This window comes from Lampetra planeri, chromosome 30, assembly GCF_965212315.1.
Source record: "Lampetra planeri chromosome 30, kcLamPlan1.2.h2, whole genome shotgun sequence".
NCBI lineage: Eukaryota > Metazoa > Chordata > Hyperoartia > Petromyzontiformes > Petromyzontidae > Lampetra > Lampetra planeri.
In genome coordinates, this window is record NC_136136.1 from 6745559 (window position 1) to 6764800 (window position 19242).

At 51.6% G+C, this 19242-nt stretch overlaps 2 protein-coding genes across 6 annotated transcripts; both read right to left on the reverse strand.

Moving 5' to 3' along the window:
* Positions 1–2154: 2154 nt before the first annotated feature.
* Positions 2155–9722, reverse strand: TAF6L (TATA-box binding protein associated factor 6 like). Its single transcript, XM_078608579.1, has 10 exons — positions 9399–9722; positions 8306–8392; positions 8014–8164; positions 7707–7754; positions 7287–7372; positions 6674–6748; positions 6186–6406; positions 5570–5702; positions 4723–4851; positions 2155–3470 (listed from the first exon to the last, which is right to left on the reverse strand). The coding sequence occupies exons 1-10, from the start codon at positions 9549–9551 to the stop codon at positions 2661–2663; spliced, it is 1893 nt and encodes a 630-aa protein (XP_078464705.1). The 5' UTR covers positions 9552–9722; the 3' UTR covers positions 2155–2660.
* Positions 9723–11494: 1772 nt separating this feature from the next.
* On the reverse strand, positions 11495–19105 carry BTBD9 (BTB domain containing 9). 5 transcript variants are annotated; one of them, XM_078608577.1, is made up of 12 exons: positions 19006–19105; positions 18136–18342; positions 17066–17429; positions 16834–16910; positions 16062–16249; positions 15399–15624; positions 15157–15276; positions 14440–14549; positions 14011–14200; positions 13346–13453; positions 12902–12981; positions 11495–12680 (listed from the first exon to the last, which is right to left on the reverse strand). In XM_078608577.1, exons 2-12 carry the CDS (start codon positions 18318–18320, stop codon positions 12253–12255), a joined length of 2076 nt encoding a protein of 691 aa, XP_078464703.1. In that variant the 5' UTR covers positions 18321–18342; positions 19006–19105; the 3' UTR covers positions 11495–12252. The 5 variants fall into 5 exon arrangements, with proteins under 5 accessions (XP_078464703.1, XP_078464700.1, XP_078464704.1 ...); XM_078608574.1 differs by having other exon boundaries at positions 18112–18342; XM_078608578.1 differs by having other exon boundaries at positions 11495–12669; positions 12903–12981; positions 19006–19104.
* Positions 19106–19242: the final 137 nt, after the last annotated feature.

Consider the following 19242-nt stretch of genomic DNA (forward strand, 5'->3'; position numbering starts at 1 on the left):
CAAGTTTGGTGTGGTGACGCAGATCGGAGACAGCAATACCTGGAGGCATCTCTATTCTTTACTCACGATGGGGACGACACGCACCCTACGTGGGTGCACACTGTTATATACATTCTTGACTTGAAACACGTTCCTTCGGAGTGGGCAGGTAGGAACTTGGTTGGACAGTGCATTCGTGCACGACAGACAGACAAATAATCCCTGGTGGGCAGTGTGGAACCTGTTGTTCCTACCTGTATGTATAAAAGATAACTTGACTTTAGGTAGCTAGGCAGACAGCCCCGTTAACTATCGCCCCCCCCCCTCCCTTAGGCCCCTCCCCCCTTAGGCCCCTCCCCTGACCCCCTTTCCCTTAGGTCCCTCCCCTGACCACCCCCTCCATATCCTCAGGCCCCTCCCCTGACCCCCCTTACCTTAGGCCCCTCCGCTGACCCCCCCCTCAGAGGCCCCTCCCCTGAACCCCCCCCCCTCAGGCCCCTCTGCTGACTCCCCCCTTCCTTAGGCCCCTCCCCTAACCCTCCTCCCTTAGGCACCTCCCCTCTCCGTACCCGGCAGTAGGTCTCCACCAATCAAAGAGCTGTTTGTAAGGTCTCCACCAATCAAAGAGCTGTGTGTATTATATATTTATTTATGCACGACAGACAGTCAGTCAGACAGACAGCTAAATAATCCCTGGTGGGCAGTGTGGAACATTGTTCTTCCCTGTATTAATATATACATCTCAACAGGCACGACCGTCTGTTGTCGGCGGCACTAACTAAACAGTCGGCATGCTGTCTAGCCCCGAGCTCTTGCTCAGGGGGCCCCCCTCTTATCCTCCCGGCGTGGCCTTGATCCGCGCTCACCACGCCCCCCCTTCTGGATCCTACCAGCACGTTCCCGGGGCTTCCAGATGCCCCCCCCCTCCATGAACTTTGCCCAGATATCCCGTATGTACCGTCGTCTCTTGACGTATGTTCTGCCGTATCTTGTAGTTACACTTTATATACAGCAGCCAGCGCTACTGCACTACATTTGTATTAAAAAAATAGGTTTGTAAACAAACTATGTTTTATGTGGAAAGACAAACGTGTATTGTCTGCATATGTATTTTGTATTCCATTATAAATGGTCGTAGCTGTTTATGTTAATCCACTGCTGGATGGATGAGTAACCCCCCCCGCCCCCCACACTCTACGGGTCATGTAGTACCTGTCATGTAAATGACAGGAACTAGTCTATTTTACCGAGTTGTTGACATCCCCAGCGTTTAACAGTGCTGCTATTTTGGCAGACATCGGCCATAACCCCTGTGGAGGTTCTTCACTTGGACCCTCCCTTCTAGCCCCGCCCACCTTCCCTTCTAGCCCCGCCCACCTTCCCTTCTAGCCCCGCCCACCTTCCCTTCTAGCCCCGCCCACCTTCCCTTCTAGCCCCGCCCACCTTCCCCTTCTAGCCCCGCCCACCTTCCCTTCTAGCCCTGCCCCCCACCCTCCCAGTCCCTGACTGCCACATTTAGATAAGCTCCTCCCCCCTCCCCTTAACTCGTATATAAGATCTTGTCTCTTGGATTTCTCTTCACTTGATACAGTAAATTTGGCTGTGACGGTCCCACCTGAAGACGGAGACTTGTGTTGCCTCCGAAACGTCGTGATTTTATTGAGCTGTTTTCATTTATTATTATTATTTTACCTACGCGACTTTACCAAAAAAACCTTCAAATCTTGAATTCATGTAAATGATTTGACTATACTTCACCACGGGGGTTCGTAGGGTTCAATTTACACCAGGATTTTCAATGTGGTGCTATTCTAGGAAAATAATGCGACCTAAAAGCAGCGTCTCCTCTGCAGATGATGGCCCGTGGACAGAACAAGAAAGCTCGATCCCCCACGTTACAATGTTAGGAGGCATCAACAGCCAACCCTATATAACGACGCAATGCCGGATCCACAAATACGAAGGAGACATTACAGCGATAAACTCCGTTGCTCCTGACGCGATTATCTGACTTGACCACCTAAATGTGAAATTGTCGTTGTTGCTGCTGCTCTGCATCTACACCAGCCATATGAAAGAATGACAGCTTCCATCATAGGACGAGCAAACAAGCTTGTGAAAGAACCACCACCACGTACCGCATCCTCTGTACGTACCCTACCACCTGTAGCGACCTTTATAGACCTTTGCTCTGTTGGTTTATTGAGTAGGCAAAAAAACCAAGGTATGTACATTCAAATGTTTGTGTCGTGTGCCACTCACACATTACACACGGAAAGTAAATACACAAACCGCACGTGTCCAAGTATGCATACTGTACTTCAAAAAAGGTCAAATATGTAAACATCAAATTTATAAACGTATCAACTGTAGAATATTAGGTGCCCATGACATTTCGGATATGCTTTACCCCAGTAGCCTTTGAAAAGATCGATGTGATATGAAGATGACCCATCAAGGCAGCAGCAGCAGCCCATTTAGCGCAGGATAAGTCATGTTTATCAGGTCACCCCACTTTCGCGCAGCCAGTGTGCATTTCTTCAAGCACTGCAGTCATCACCGCAGAATGTAAGTGGGTAGTAAACATTAGTGTCATCTCTGCCAGAGCTGCTTTATTCTTCTCTACATCCTCTTCACACGCCTCTCTTCAAACAACTGAAACGCGTCTTGTCGGAGCCTCCTTACAACGGAATCCAAAGGGAGAAATCAGACCTGCAAGCCTTCTTGACTGGCCTATTTAATCGTCCAATGGCTGAAAGTTTCTGGCCATACTTGGAGCTCTGTTTTGCAATGTGGGGTGGAAAATCTGACATGAACACTCTTCCCCGTCCACTCACTGACACGAGGTTTCCAGCTATTTTAACGTGTAGCCTTTGCTGAGGGTAGATTGGCCGGAGAGGCTGTTCAAACACATCCCGCACGCCATAAGCAGCACGCATCCGGCCTCCCTTCTCTTGCCGCTGCCGCGTCCCAGACTTTGATTTGCGTAGTATATTTGGTCTGAACGGAGGCGACTTGGAAGGCTCGAGTTTTCCTCCATCACGTTCTCGGGCCATCTCCTGCAAGCATAGATTGAGCAGAATCTTCTTTTTTCCCTTATCACCTTCACAAGAAGCCATGCAGCTCGCTTTTTGCGCAGCTGCGGCTTCTTCCACTAAACCGTCGTCGCCCAGTGGCACCGAAGAACTGGCTCCAGTGCCGAAACGCAGCGCCAGGCCGTCGCCAAACAAGTGGTAAAGCTGCGTGTAGAGCGCAGGAAGGGATGCTGTGCCACCGTGAGCAGGCAGGCTGGCTGGGAGGAGGCCCTCTCCCCCACCTCCCCCGCCACGCCCCAGCAGGTGGCTCGCCGGCCCGAACGTGAAGTCAGGCTGAAGGCTGGGGACAGGACTCTGGCACGGCGACACCTCACACGCCGTCGCGGCCCTCCCGCATGACAGTTCGCTCGCTTCACACAAAGCCACCTTGTTTTTCACAAGCTTCTCCACCGCGACCTGAACGTGACAGAAACTCGAATCATCACTAAATCCACGCAGGGATTTTTTTTTCAAGTCATGATTCAGAAACGCGGTCATTAACAATAAAGAAATAGGGAACAAAAATAAAGTACGGAGAGATGCACACTTGGAATTGCATTGAGAGCCAGAATGAGGAACAGATGGGTGACATAATGTACACAGGCTAATGACATCATGCACACTGTTGTGAAGAGTTGGCTGGGCCAGGACATGTCGCTAATGGTCAAAAATAATTAGTGGCAGCCCAGGAATGGAACATGTCCAAGAGGATGTCCACTGAGGAGATGGAACAATGATGGATTATTACATCACAGGATCACAAGAGGTGATGGTGGCTTGGTCTCGTACAATACTTTTTCCTCTGCCTATGACTGACTTTGCCTCGTTCTAAAAAAGAAACATGCCCACTGTGACGGTACAGCATTGTGCGCTAGTTGCATTTAGATGCCTTATAAATACAACTTGCAATGTATAATTGCTTTCACAAGTGGTCCAGCTGTCACCACAGTTTTGATCACGATAGAATCAAGTACTGTTAAGGAATTGGTCTAATTGCCCTACTGTTTATGGATAACTAATATCAGAAATAAAACATGCAAATTTAATTATGAATACACTATTTATATTTTCAGTGCATAATGTCTGGCCACCAGAGATAACAAAAATATAAATTTAATTAAAAAAACTGTCAGAAATCAAGCAGGGTTTTCTGAGCGGAGAATTGTATACAATTAAATCTTACAATTAACATTCAAGACAAAGCAGGAACATGCTGATATATGAGATGCAGTAAGTGGACATGTATGTGCGTATGTTGAACTGCTTTCGCACTGTACGTAGCCAACCTTGCGGCACAGGAGTGGGTGCTGCGGTTGGCTACGTACCATGCGGTTGGCAAGGTGGAATGCAGTAGTGTAGTGTTTAGCAGACTGCACTACAAACCCGGTGATCCAAGTTTGATTCCTGCTCACAACAGTTACCAATATTTGAACCGATCCTGAACATCCATTAGGTTGACTCAGCTTCAAATGAGTACCTGGTGTGGTGTGTAAACATTATCACTGGGGAAACAAAGGCGGCCAAGCATGGTGTTGGCCACCCACCCACTCCCGTACCATGTTGGTCTTCATAGGTGCCCACTAACAGTGCTTGCCCTAACAGTCTGTTACGGCGATATGGGGAATTTTTATCTTTGCAGTCAGTGCTTTTCTTTCACGGCAGAGCTCACCATGATGGCTCCGTAGACCTTGTGAGCATCGGCCTTCACCTGACCATTGGAGACAGAGCAGTCATCTAGCACCGGCTGCAGGTTGGACCAGTAGGTGTGCAGGTGAGGCAATAACACCCTCTCCACCGCCTACACAAGGACGATAGATGCCCGTGTCACCATGCACCGAAGGCACGTTGTACCGCCGTACAAACATCATATGAACCGTGTATTGTGTATACCAGTGAATTCACATCAACAGCAACATGCGTAACAGAGACATACCGAGTATAAACTCTGCTTAATCGTCTACAAGTGCCTTGATGGTGTGGCACCTTCCCGCTGCTTGTTGGGAGCTACACCCGCCTGTCTGCCAATGACCGGAAACGCTCGTGATCTGCTGCTCGTGGTGGCGATCTTGTTGTTCCACGAGCCCGACTATGAACTACAGTCGACTGCGCTAATCAAAATGCGGGCCCTGTCGGGTGGAGCAATGCCTAACCGGACAAACTCAAGAACAAACACCTCGAGTTCAACCACCACTTTAAGAGATACCTTAATATCAATTTAATGAGCACAGTGCAACGAGGCAGCAATGCACATTAAGAAATATTTTTTGCACGATTTTGTGCTGCTTAAATAAGTGTTTACATTACATTACAACCGATTACAATAATACAATCTATTCTCGTAACTATCACAACCTGAACACGACCAACACCGCTACTTTCCAAAATTACGTGTAGATTCCGTCGTGGGATCACGTGGCGGCACGTGTTCTCCTGAAGTACGTGCTTGTATCGGAGGTATAGCACTGAAACATTTGTGTATAATGACCAGGTAGATTCATCAGAGCATGAGAAATTACCTTCCATCCAAGGGCACTGAGCCCCACGACGGCTCCGTAATGTGAGCAGAGAGGGCGCACAGGGTCAACAAGGACCTTCTGCAGTGTGAGCAACACCTGGTGGTACAGGCCTGCCACCACGTCTCCATACAGCCTGCACACCAAAGACAAAAAGACAAAGATCCCCAGTATAGCATTAACAGACTGTAGGGGCAAGTGCTGTTAGCGAGCACCAATGAAGGCTGGAACAGTACACCAGGGGGTGGGTGGCCAGCACCACGCCCGACCGCCCTTGTCTCCCCTAGTGGTGATGTTTACACACCACACCAAGTACTCATTTTAGGCTAAGTCGACCTAGGGGAGGTCCAGGACCAGTTCAAATAATCGCCACTGGTGCTGGCCGTGAGCGGGAATCGAACCCGGGTCACCGGGTTCATAGCGCAGCGCGCTAACCGCTACACTACCGCTCCCACACGCACGCACACACACACGCATACCACTACATCTCTGTACAGCCTGCACGCCGCACACACCAACCACATCATACCATCATTCCGAAGCTAATAACACAGCACGCAGCATACACCGCACCGGAGTGGGACAAGAGCAGCGTGACGTGCGCAAGTGCGGTTCTTACGCGATGATGTGCGCAAGCAGGTGCGCGGCGAGGTCTCGCAGGGCCCAGTGGTCGTTGAGGGGGTTGATGGAGGCGGCAAGAGGCTCCAAGATGCAGTACATGACGCTGCACACGAGGCTCTGCGTGTGCGCGCCCAGGTAGACGCACGGGTTCAGCACAAGTCCCCGCGCCACGAACATCAGCCGGTTCAGCTGCTCCAGGTCATGGGAAACAGACTTGACCTGCGCACGTCCACGGAGCGCAAGCAATGCATGGAGCTTCCGGCACTCGGCCGTGTGTGCTTTTGGAAAAATAAATAAACTTTTCTTTTCCATTTTTTGGATTTGTGCTTGCGCTCGGAGTTTAAAAAATAAATCTCACTCCATTTGGAGGAGTTATACATTTACTAGTTTTAATCGACTGTATAAAACTATGTACATACACGTCAGTGTATTTTAATAATCTATGATATTACTTAAAAACATTCATTCAATTTTCGTCATACTTACGCTATTGACAAAGTTGACAAAATAAGGCAGAAGTGCTGCAATCTTCGGGTTTTTCTGCAGGTCCTGCAGTGCAATCTACAAAATAAACCATTGAAAAGTTCAGTAAAAAAAAAGATGCCCCTAAGCACTGATAACCACTTCGGAACCACAAAATACATTGGTGTTAAAACTGACACGGAACACGTGTGTAAAATATGTAACCAACGAGACATTACGCTGCAGCAGGCATCTTCAGGAGTGGAATTGAAGATGCCCGCAGCAGCATGAGGCAAAATCTTGACAGATGAAATACTCTCCACGCAGCCCAACCCAGAAGACCGCACTTAAGTTGTTTTATAGTTAATATCATAGGACTATGACGTCACTTGGTATAAATTGCAAATGTCAGAGTGGTGAGTGTATAACCACTGTAAATTCCGCTTAATGAAGATAAACTAGTTCCAGGCTACAATGTGTAAGGCCGGACATAATACCAGCTGTTGGTGGCAATTATGATTACGAATGAGTGTAGGGTATTATAGGGAGATTGTGGATCTTATGCCTCAAGGTACAAGTTTCATTCGGTCAGAATTACAAAGTTGAAGGGTTAGGGTTAGGAGCAGATGCTTCAGACCTTCATGAGCGGCAAGTCGGAGCCCAGGATGGCCCGTGCAGCTTGCTGATAGTATTGGCTCATGTCGTCGCACAGGCCACCAGACACTGCAGGAGACGCAGCAACGTCACCATCGGGAAATGGGCACAGCATGAAGCCACGGCTTCGTGGACTCAGGCAAAACTTTCCTCAGAGCATAAATGGTGGTTTGTAAATGTGCATGCAAAAACTAAATCACCGCAGTATACTTAATATCAAAATTTAAGTGAGAGTAAAATGCCAGGAAATGCATGTGCTGTTCAAACGAATACAATCACACGCACAAGCCGTATCCATGCCTGACAATGTGGTGTACGCTACGTGTGAATTCATAGATGGAATCAGCCACTGAACTACGTTATGTTTGAAAAGGAAACTAATCAGCCTCTTGATGACTCTCACCTGTGGATAAGCACTGTTGACTTTTGAAGTCAAAATTGAGAGAATGCACTGCAATAAAAAAAAGAGTAATAACAGAAGCAATCATCAAAAACAACACCAGTATACCGATAATTTATGAAAAACACATGGCCAACTTCCCATATCAAACAAATATGATAAGAAACACAACCAAGAAAATACACAACAGAGCAAAACCAGTTAGGGCATACCAATGCTAGGCAAATATATTGGAGGAAAATTACAGACGCGAGCAGTCATTTAAAGAAATAAACAGCGACCACGGATCACACTATGAGCCCATCCTGACCGTGCATGTGCTTCGGAGCGCAGGGGAAGGGTGGGCGTGGGGTCAGAACCAGCTCCGCAAGAGCCACCTCACGATCCTCCACAAAGAACACCTCTCCCTCTCGTGCACAGCGGAAGGGCATGGGCTCAGACGAACCGAACCCGCACACCGCCTGCGAAAAACAATCGCACCGAACCCACACACCTCCATTCGTCCCATGCTCGTCTCGAGTGTCAAGAGAATTTCATTAAGCACGCATTGCATGAAGGTTTTGGCAACCATTATGACGCTTTCTAACGTGTCGTGGTCATACCTCCACATTGCTCCACCGAAGTGCACGATTGAAATCCTCCACCAACAATTTCTTGCGTTTCCCGTGCTTCATGAACTGGCAACTTTTCTGAAACGCAAAGTGATGTAACCGCACACACGTGCAACGGTACATTTTAATTATCAATCTCAAACGAAATGCACAAGGCAATAGGAGAGAGGGGGGGCTCCCTTTTCGACCTCATATGTTCGTCCCCAAGGGTAAATTCAATACCATGCAAACGTCACCGATTCATTCAAACACTACGGAAGGCTACCACTTCTATTCCTCTACTGGATAATTTATTTGTACACGTCTGATGCAATTCTTGGCTTTCCAGCAAATTAACGAGTGCTTATAGAAGTGGAAGGAAACCGGAGCACCCAGCGCTAACCCACGCGGTGCGAGGGGGCAACACTCTAGCCCCGTACAGATGGAAACATACAGTGATAAGTCCACTTGCTGTACTGCACTCCATCGACGCCCACGGGGAAGGGACCTTCACAACATTTGCGCGGTGATCCACAAACCCTCTTGCTGCTGCCTCCGCAGCGCTTACAGGCGGATTACAGGCGATGTGCAATCCAACCACCGCCCGCTAAACGGGAGTATTGTATCATCATTACGACACCACGCGTGCATTCCGCGTGCTAAACACCTGACAACTGCACGAAAAGCGTTCTCTGCACAACGTGGTGAGTGAGACCCAATCGTATTTAGACGCTGTACACGATGGAACATTGCGTTGCAAGCATAGGCAGGGGTACACGGTCGGCAAAAGGTGTGCAAGCCCACGTCTACCAGTGCGTGCCAGTCAGTGTCTGGGGAGCGGTGGTGTAGTGGTTAGCGCGTTGCGTTACGAACCCAACCACCCGAATTCGATTCCCGCTCAACAGGCAACACCGGTGACGCTTATCTGAACCGGTCCTGGGCCTCCCCTAGGTCGACTCAGCCTCAAATAAGTACCTGCTGCGGTGTGTAAACGTCGCCACTAGGGAGACAAAGCGGGCCGAGCGTGGTGTTGGCCAGCACTTGCCCCTACAGCCTGTTAGAGGCTACACGGGAGGTCTTTGTCTTTGCCGCGTGCCCGCGTTACCTGCGCCGCCTCCCGCACGCGGTAGCCCGCGTCCTCGGCAAGCGCCGCGGCCGCCGCCTCGCTGAGGCCCGCGAGCCCCACGGCCTCGGCCATGGCGCGCACAGACTCCTTCGGGATCTCGGCGAATTTCTTGTCGTCTCCCCTGTCCGCCATCACGCTCGCTCGCTCCGACAGAGGGGCTAATTGATCCGCTTGTTGTCGTCGTCGTTGTTGTTGTTGTTGTGAGGATTGTTGAGGGGATAGTTCCTCGCTCCGCTACGTGCGGCTGGAACGGCGCCTCCCGCGACCTCTGACCCGCGGCCTTTGACCCGTGACGTCATCACGCGCGCGGTGCTGTGCCGCCGCGCCACTCGAAGCAGCGCCTGTTGCCCATAGCAACTGGTGACGTGCGGACGCCCGTTACCCCTAGTAACGAGTTATTACAAGCTTAACGGGTTACCTTTTTATATTCTTGGATCTTTCGGTAAAGTCACGTAGAAGGGAAACAATAAAATCATCATCAGGTGTGAAAACCACGGCAAGAATATTTTTTTCAAGTGGAATTTTTTTTATTTAAAAAAACGTGGCGGTTTTAAAAAAAAAATCACAAAAATGTTCTTGCTGTGGGTTTCACAACGGATGATGATTGCTTGTGTTGCAATCGAAACGTCGTGAGAATTTAATTGTTTTATTTTATTATTTCCTTTCTACGTGACTTTACCAAAAGAACCAAGAATATGAATCCCTGCAGTCACGAAAGCTTTAAATCGGGTTACCTTTTGGCAACGGGTTACCCAAGGTGACGTTTTACCCCTCAAAAGGGTTAACCTTTTAACGGGTTACCCCTAGCAACCCGTTACCCTTAGCAGCAGGGTTACCCCTCGCAACGGGCTACTCCGAGCAAAGGGTGATCATGCAAACTTTTCTCACATCATGAGTCTGTACTTTCGTAATAGTGTACAGCCCTTTGTAAATCTGCTGCTGGATGAAGATCACCCGACACTGCATGTGTCATGGAGGTTTGACCATACTTCACCATGCTAGTCAATGCCAGTTGGTAAAGTGGGGGTGGGGATAAGGAGCGGTCTGGGGGGTCCAGTTTGCTCCAACTTGTATAAGCACTCATAACTTGGCAGAATAAATCTTAAAACCCCAATGCAGCAGGAACCGACAACTCTCCATGGATAAAACACATTCCTGCGGAGGGAGCTGGTAGTAACGTTGGGTTGCTCGGTCAATGGCCAGGGTCAACGGCGGCGTGGTGTATTCCGAAAATATGCCCGACTGTGAGGGCGCGCACAAGCCGGCGTGAGTAGGTTAAACGTTGAGTTTTATAAGGTGACCACGGGGTGACCAGCCCCTCCCCACCCAGGCCCGCCCCTCCCCACCCAGCCCCGCCCCTCCCCACCCAGCCCCTCCCCACCCAGCCCCTCCCCACCCAGCCCCGCCCCTCCCCACCCAGCCCCTCCCCACCCAGCCCCTCCCCACCCAGCCCCGCCCCACCCAGCCCCTCCCAGCCTCGCCCCTCCCCACCCAGCCCCGCCTCTCCCAGCCCCGCCCCTCCCAGCCCCTCCCCACCCAGCCCCTCCCCACCCAGCCCCACCCCTCCCACCCACCCAGCCCCTCCCCACCCTCCCCTCTCCACCCCTCCCATTTTTGGATGCACGACGGACATAATAATCCCCTGTGGGCTGGTGTAACCAGGTTCCTACCAGTAAAAAAGTAACCTCAATCAGCTCAGTAGCAGCGGTGGCAGTCGCGTCCGCTGGGTCTGGGTCTCTCTCCCAAAACCGGCTTTCCCAGTACACTCAGCACCCGAGATTCCGTCGATTACCCCTCCCTCTTCGCATCAGCACAGACAAGGTTTGAAAGTCGAGGGCTGGGGCAGATGGGCCTCACTTCGCTACTGTCCATGCAGTCTCCCGTGTTCTTCCACCCAAAACATTGACACGGGTTTTCGTGTTTTGAGGAATGGTTGTCACATCTGTAAATCCCCATGTACATTGAGCTCTGTCAGCAACTTCAGGGGAGTGAATTTCTCCTTGTGCACACACACACACACAATTCACACAACTCTTTTGTTTAATTAAAGCAAAGATTCAAACAGCACACACCTCTTCAAAGCAGTCCTCATTTATATATTCACATTGAACAGATATGGGAATTATGGTAAAATATCAACTTTGACGAGGACATTACGTTTATGAAACTACAGCACACCTTACACTGTGCAACACAAGGTGTTCCTGCACAAGCAGAACCACCACTGCCGGGAGAGGCAGCATCAGGTCGTGCGAGACTAGCCACACGGCGAGCTCAGCTAGAGGACTTTATATTCTACATGAACCTCTTTTATACTTCTTCACAAGAACACCTTTATAGTTCACACTTCTTTTTTACAGTTTACACAAACCTCTAAAGGCCAGCCTTCAGCCTATGCTTTAAACTCCAAACATAAAACAAAGCAGGACTTGTGCAAACTTTTGGAGTGGCTTTCCACAACGTTCATGGGGAACCGCAATCACCGCACGTGAACCTAGAGAAGCACACCTGCCGTGGCTGCCAACCCGAGGGACAGGCAAATCCGCTTACCAGCGTCCTAAAATTCAGGTAGCGATGCTCAGGGTAACAAATATATTAACATTCTTATGCTTTCTCTGTAGTAGAATACTGACTGAATGATATGTACTCTGTGGTGACCATTCGAGACGCTGTTTCATTCGAATGCAAACGGGGAAACCATGCAGGAGGAATGCATGCAGACAATATTTCATTTCATAATCGTCTTCCTTTGGACTTGACCCGCGAGCGACTAAAAGTGCCCAACGTGTTCCCCAACCGTGGGCGCGAGCCACCGCGAGGCAGGGACATCTGCTCAGTAGCGCCAGCGCCGTGACGGTGCCGAGTGAGACGAGCCGGCCTGGGAAGACCCCGACAGTGAGGCCGGGGGCCCAGGGTGCCCGGCATGCCCCAGTGGGGAGGAAGGACGGCTGCCCCCGCTGCTCTCCACCTGCGCTGCCCCAGGCAAGACCGAGCTGGCCAATACGCTTAAATCTGCGGCCGGATGGGCAGGGGCTGCGGGACCTCCAGGAGGAGAAGTGTCCGGTAGAAGCGCCGGCTGGGCCGAGTACACGTTGGGCAAGCCCTGCGCGCCGCCGTCGCCTCCCCGCACCCTCCCCAAAGAACCCCTCAACCCTTCCGCTTCGCCAGTGTGTTCCGAGTTGTCACCCACTCCATCCTCCTCGTAGGGACCGACGCTTGCAGGGCACTCAAAGTGCACGCAGTGGAATACCTGCCCGAAGCCCCACACACACACACGTACGCACGACACAGACACGTGGTGCGGCGGGCGTACCACACGCAGCAAGGCATACAAGAGGCATGATTACTCTAAAAAAACGACTGAAAAGATAGTGGTCGTAAACAAAACAATATGACCATTGTTAAAACATGAGGCAGATACATCACAGAAACAAGGGTATTAACGCGAGTGTAAATTCCTACACGGAGCAGCTGTACCATTACCTCATTGGCAGTGTTGTGGGTGCCCACAATACGGATGAATGACACCGGACGTTTGTCAAAGGTAATGGTTTGCCATGACCTAAAGGCACACGAGCAAAAAAAGAGTAACAAATTAAAACAAGAAATATTTCACCAGATAAGCCTGAGCAATTCAGTCTTAGCAATGCAACAACATTAACAGCATTCTTTTTGTGTCTTTTGAAAGACCAAAAGAGTATGAATTCCTGCAGTCACGAAAGCTTTAAGTAAAGAATTAACAGCATTAGTGAGTACGTGTTACGTTTGGAGTTTTCTAGCAGGTGGAAGCAGAGGTGGGAGTGCTAAAAACAAAGAATGCTGGAAGCATCCTGGGAAAGTACCTGCAGTGACTGGCGGGTAAGCTAGAGAACACTCTCAAGAGAGAGCGCCCGAACCGTGTTATGTGCTGGCACCGTGCTAGTTACCTGCACGCCTGCTTGGTACGGTCAGCCACACGGTGCCAGGTCTGTTGCTCGGTCGATACCTCCACGTAGAAGCTGTAACTTCGATCATCACAATCCCAGAGCAGCAGCCTGCAGCCAGCACGAAGAGCCACATGTTATCAACACATGTATGGGTTATGTAGAAATGGACTCGCACAATGTAACTATGGCCAACTGTAACAAAGTAACGGGTAACACATCATCAATACCACACAACCCTACCCACACACCGCCTACACACACTGCCTATTCACCACTCGCACACGTTGCCTGCACATTATTCCTGCACACACCAAAAAGAGACTGATGGAACAAGTGTTGTTCGTGAGCACCTATTAAGGCCGGCACAGGGGAGGTGGGTGGGCAGTACCACACTCGGCCACTTTTGTCTTCCTAGTGGCGATGTTTACACACCACACCAGGCACTCATTTGAGGCCGATTCCACCTAAGGGAGGGCGAGGATTGGTTCAGAGAATCGTCACTGGTGTTGGCCTTGAGCAGGAATCTAACTCAGGTCGCCGGGTTCGTAGTTTAACACACTAACTGCTAGGCGACAACCCACACCAACCGCACACACACACAACCCACACGCAATGCCCACACGTCAGCCACACACACCCCACCAGCAGACACTGCCTGCACACACCGCATTGAGCCAATGATGTAGGGCTGGGCCAGCTGCACCACAATGGCCCCGGAGCCAAGCTGGTGGCACGTGTAGCCACAGTCCCAGTCGTAGTGGCGCGTGTCCCCGTTGAGCAGAGCGTTGCGGCTGCGGCTCACCCCCTCGATTACGCTGGCACTGGCCACGATCGTAGCCACATTCTCCTGGGGAACTACACACGCAAGCATGCAAGGGGATCCCACGGTAGACAGGCAGGTAGCATAGAGTTGATATAAATGCATACATCCCCGCTTGAAATGCAGTATCCAGTGACTGCCTTTATATCACAGCATCACGACACCATTACAGCAAACGCAACTCTAATATAGCAATGCCACACCACTAATGTTACTCAACTCCAGCATTCAGCTTAACAAAACAGCAAGGGGAACGGTGAGAAGAACCACTTACCGACAAGGCCACCGTCCAGCACAAAGGGGCGGTTCGTAAACATGCACTCAAATGCCACCACGTGGAAGACCCGGTTCACCGTGTTGTGGGTACCCACAATCCTTAGGAACCTACAAAGACAAGAGAAAGATCCCCCGTATAGCCGTAACAGACTGTTGGGGCAAGTACTGTGAGCGAGAACCGAAGGCCGACACGGCACAGGAGGGGGTGGGTGGCCAACACCACGCCCGGTGGCCTTTGTCTCCAAAGTGTCGATGTTAATACATCACACCATGTACTCATTTGAAGCTGAGTCGACCTAGGGGACGCCCAGGACCGATTCAGATAATCGTCACTGGTGTTGGCCATGAGCGGGAATCGAACCTGGGTTGCCAGGTTCGCAGCGCAGCGCACTAACCGCTACACTACCGCTCCCCACACAATACCACAGACCTTCAGCACCGGACACACAAACCCACACTCAACGAGGCCTAATGATTACCCGTGGACGCTGTGACCACAATGATGATATTCACCAGATTATAAGATACTCCGGAAAATAAGACATCCGCCATATTTGTGCCAGGTGTCAATAAAGTTATACAAATCTGGTCACACACACCTACCAGATTATAAGATGCACACCCGCCCAACATTTGCTTAAAAATACCAGTCTGGAAAATACAGGACACAGCAAGTGTCATGCTGCATTCAAAGGTGAGTGGAGGAGTTACTCACCGACACACGCGCGCCGGGAAGTACAGCAGCTGCCAAGAGCGACAGAAGTGACGGGAGTGGTCGACCACGCGTACCCAGTCCTGCTCGTCCATCGAGACCTCAATGTAGTAGGAGTACGATCTGCCAGACACAAGATCACTTTTAGTTTTAACTCAACCGTGGCGGTGCGTTTGTGTGTGTGTGCCCAACGTGTCCCTGCAGTTGTAGTACGCGCACCCCCACACCATGCATGCTCAACCCACCTCGAGTCTCGGTCCCAGAGGAGCATACGGATGTGGTTGAGGATGGCGGGCGTGCCAAGCCGCACGGTGATGGCGCCGCCCCGTGAGGTGTCCGGCTCGATGGGGTGACGGGAGAAACCGCGATCCAGATCGTACGTTGTGGTGTCGCCGTCCAGCAGCGCCGCCTTTAGCTCTCCTTGCGTCACCACGGCCCCATGCCGCAGTGTCGCCACATTCTCCTCAGCCACTGGGCAACGACAACCTCGGTGAGCATCTGTTACAACCCGAGTTGAGAAAATGACCACCGCTAACAAAAACTTGAAACTCAACCATCCTCAGCACTCCAAATCCTGTCACGTTCTGTGTGTGATCTGCACCCTCCTAGAGTGGTTCCTCAAATACAACATGCCGAGGTTTACTTGGAAGAACAAAAACTTCCTCTGGCCCCAGTGAGTTGGCCACTGAATGGCACTGAATAGCAAGTTTGTTTTGCTGCATTTTTATGCAACCTCCCCCCCCCCCCACTGCAAGAACTGTAGCCTCATTCAAACTGGAGTCTTGTGACACCACACCCTCGTACGTAAAACATCCCCTTCGTGATATCTTCGCGCAATAACATTGGTGTGAATACCAAATGTACTAATTATTTGATTTAATGGGGGGTTGATGGGGTTGGCGACTCACGCAGTACTCCACGATAGTTGAGCTCCGAGTCGCGTCCCTGCGAGCGCGCCTTGATGGCATCCAGGATGGCGTCTGGCGAGAGCAGGCCCGAGGGCCGCACGCGGTCCAGCAGCTCAGACAGGTTCATGAGCGGCAGCCGCACGGCAGCGACGGCCTCGCGAGCATCCTCCCCAGGGTTGTGCCCGCACCTGCGCAGCGCGCGCTGCTTAGACTTCGCGAATGCGCTAACTCTCTTACTATCGTTACATAATAATAAATCAATCTTCGGGGTAACTTTAATTTTGGAAAGTCTTTGATTATCACCCCATCACTAATTGTTGCAGGCAATGTGTAAATAATAAAACACACGAGAGCCATGTTGTCCATGAACCCAGACCAGACGCTTTGCTTGTCGGTACCACCTAAGGTGGCATACATGTATTTGCTTCCAATTTATTTACATGACCAATTACAGTAAATTATGCGATAGCCATTTAAAATGTTTGCAAGTAATCAAATACTTCACTCGAATTAACCATAAATACATCGGTACGACTGTTGGCTTAGCTGGTACTAATTTATATTAATTTAAACCTGGTGGAACATGCATGCAGAGGCCCCCAAGTTGGTGTTCTTACCAAATCCACACCTTATTTTTCAGAGGCTCTCTCAGCAAACTCCACAACAACAACACCTGCACTACGCACATGTTTGCGGAAAACCTCAAGGTAAATCTCAAACCGCAATGTGTAAATGAAGCAGGGAAGGACAGCTGTGGTCTGCTCACACGCACCAGGCGACGACGGCGCTGAAGATGTCTCTCTCTGGCGCCGCAAATGAGTCCCGCGACAAAATCCTGAGCAGCGCGCCCTGGGCACAAACAGCGACGGTGAGGTTCTGTGAGGAGGCAGACCATGTGGGGCCACGGCAGGCTCTAAAGGTGAGCTGAAGAGCAGTGGTCTGGACTCGCAATCGAACGGAGCCTTCTATTGAGCCGACGAATGACGACGACGGAGGCCGCTGACCTTGGAGAGTGAGAAGAAGCCGTCGCTCTGCAGCACGCCGGCCGCATGCTTGTCAGCGAACGCCTCGCAGGTGTTGCACAGCGTGGACAGCGAGTAGAGGCTGGCCACGTCATACACGGTGCACACATTGCTCACGCTCAGCACCGAGCACAGGTAGGTTGACAGCGCGTTCTCGAGCTCCGGGAAGCCCAGGCGGTGCGCCAGGCTCAGCAGGTCCAGCAGGCACTCCTCCCGCAGATCACCCAGCGACACGCGGCCGCTGTAGATGTAGCGCAGCAGCACGGCGAACGCCTCTGCTGTGGTGTCGTCCAGGCGCACCTCCGCCTCGGGCTGAGACTCCTTCATGCCGCCGTAAAGTAGTGCTCTGCTCGCAGCGAGGCACGCAGGGGTGCAGAGAAGCGCATGATGCCTTTGCAGGGTGCGCATGTCACTGCTCAGTGTTAGCACCGACGCCCCCACAAGCTACACAACATGCACAGGCTGGGCTGAGCGATGGGGTTACTCGTGCACGGGGCCTGGATAAGGGGACAGGTCCATCTATCATAGACCAATAACCTTGCAGTAATGTTCGTGTATAGCACTCACACAGGTGTATTGCATTCATTTTGACTACGGGGAGCGTGGTCTTTTGAGGCAATGGCCCAAAATGACTTATCAGTACCAACCGGGGAGGCAAATGCTAATGTTTTTTTAAAGAATACTACGTCTAGATCACAAAAATGTATGATAGCAAGGTCAATGTAGTCGCTCTTTTCGAGAAAATTGGGAGGTTAATATAGGATATGATTTTGAAAGATAATGAACATTCACGCAATATAAACGGCGAAATGCGTCAACAAAACATACACCACATACGCTCAGGTGTCTGCTCATGGAACATACTGCTCACGGTGGAAACCGGTAGCGTTTGCCATCGCAGGTGTACCGGCTCATTGGCGCCCCCAATCAGCATTGGTTTCGGGAGTAAGAGACCGACGTTAACGGGCCATGCACGGTGGTCAAGGCGGGGGGGGGAGAGATGGAAGGGTTGGGGATTGCTGTTTAACTTTTCGGCTCGGCTGGCCCCGAACCTGAAGTAGTGGCAACGCGCGGCTAGGAGCACGCGGTGCGCGGGGAAGCGCGTCCCGTCCACCACGAACACCACGTCGCTGTACTCGTCGCGGCCGCACAGCACGCCCAGGTGCGCAGACAGCAGCCCCACGTGCTCCAGCTCCCCCGCCGGCCCAGAAGCCCGGAGGCCCTGGCTGTCGCACATGGCGACCGAGGCAGCTCCAGTCCTACACGAGTCGTGGGGGAAGGGTGGAGGTTACAGAACAACTTTGAGAGCTCCACCGCGACGCGAACCGAACCCCCACGAGAGCGCACGCTGCGTCCCCCTGACACGGGAGGGGTGGGAGGAGGTTACCGCGAGGATTTCACGATTGATGCGACGCCGATTGAGGGGACGAGACAAGCGCTCGAGAGAGTATACCCCCTGGTCCTCCCGAATGCCCCCCACACCACTAACGCAATGCTCGCTAATTCTCCGCGATAAAACAACACGCCCCCATAATAGTCTCCAACGCCTACATACTCTCGATGTCTCTATAGCCCTTTGTAAATCCACCGCTGGATCAAGTACTCCCCTCACCGTGTCGGTCGTAGGGGTCAGTGCGAACTGGTGAAGTGGACCATACTTCACCCAGGTCGGGTTATGACATCGCTCGCCACTGGCGTCTCCTGGCCGGGAATCCAACTCGGGGGGAGTTGGTCGGGCGCGGGGAGCGGAAGGGGGGAGGGGGTCCAGATTCACCACGCAGTTAGCCAACAACTCCACCACCGCTTCCCGGGTACAACATGCTCCAGTACTCCCTCCTGAGCCATCGCGACTTTCAATACCCCCCTGGAACCCCCCTCGAGCCCCCCTCGTGCCCCCCTCGTGCCCGGGACGCGAGACTCACGGTACGGCTGCTCTCCCTCGCGCTACAGCGCTTCCGGGTCGTGGGGTCAGAAGTAGCCAAGGCACAACTTCCGCATTCCGATTGCATTATGGGAGGCGGGGGCCTTAGGTAGGGGAAGGGGTAACGGGCTGTGAGGGAGGGGCTATTGGGGGGGAGGGGCTATTGGAGGGGGGAGGGGCTATTGGGGGGGAGGGGCTATTAGGGGGGAGGGGCTATTAGGGGGGAGGGGCTATTAGG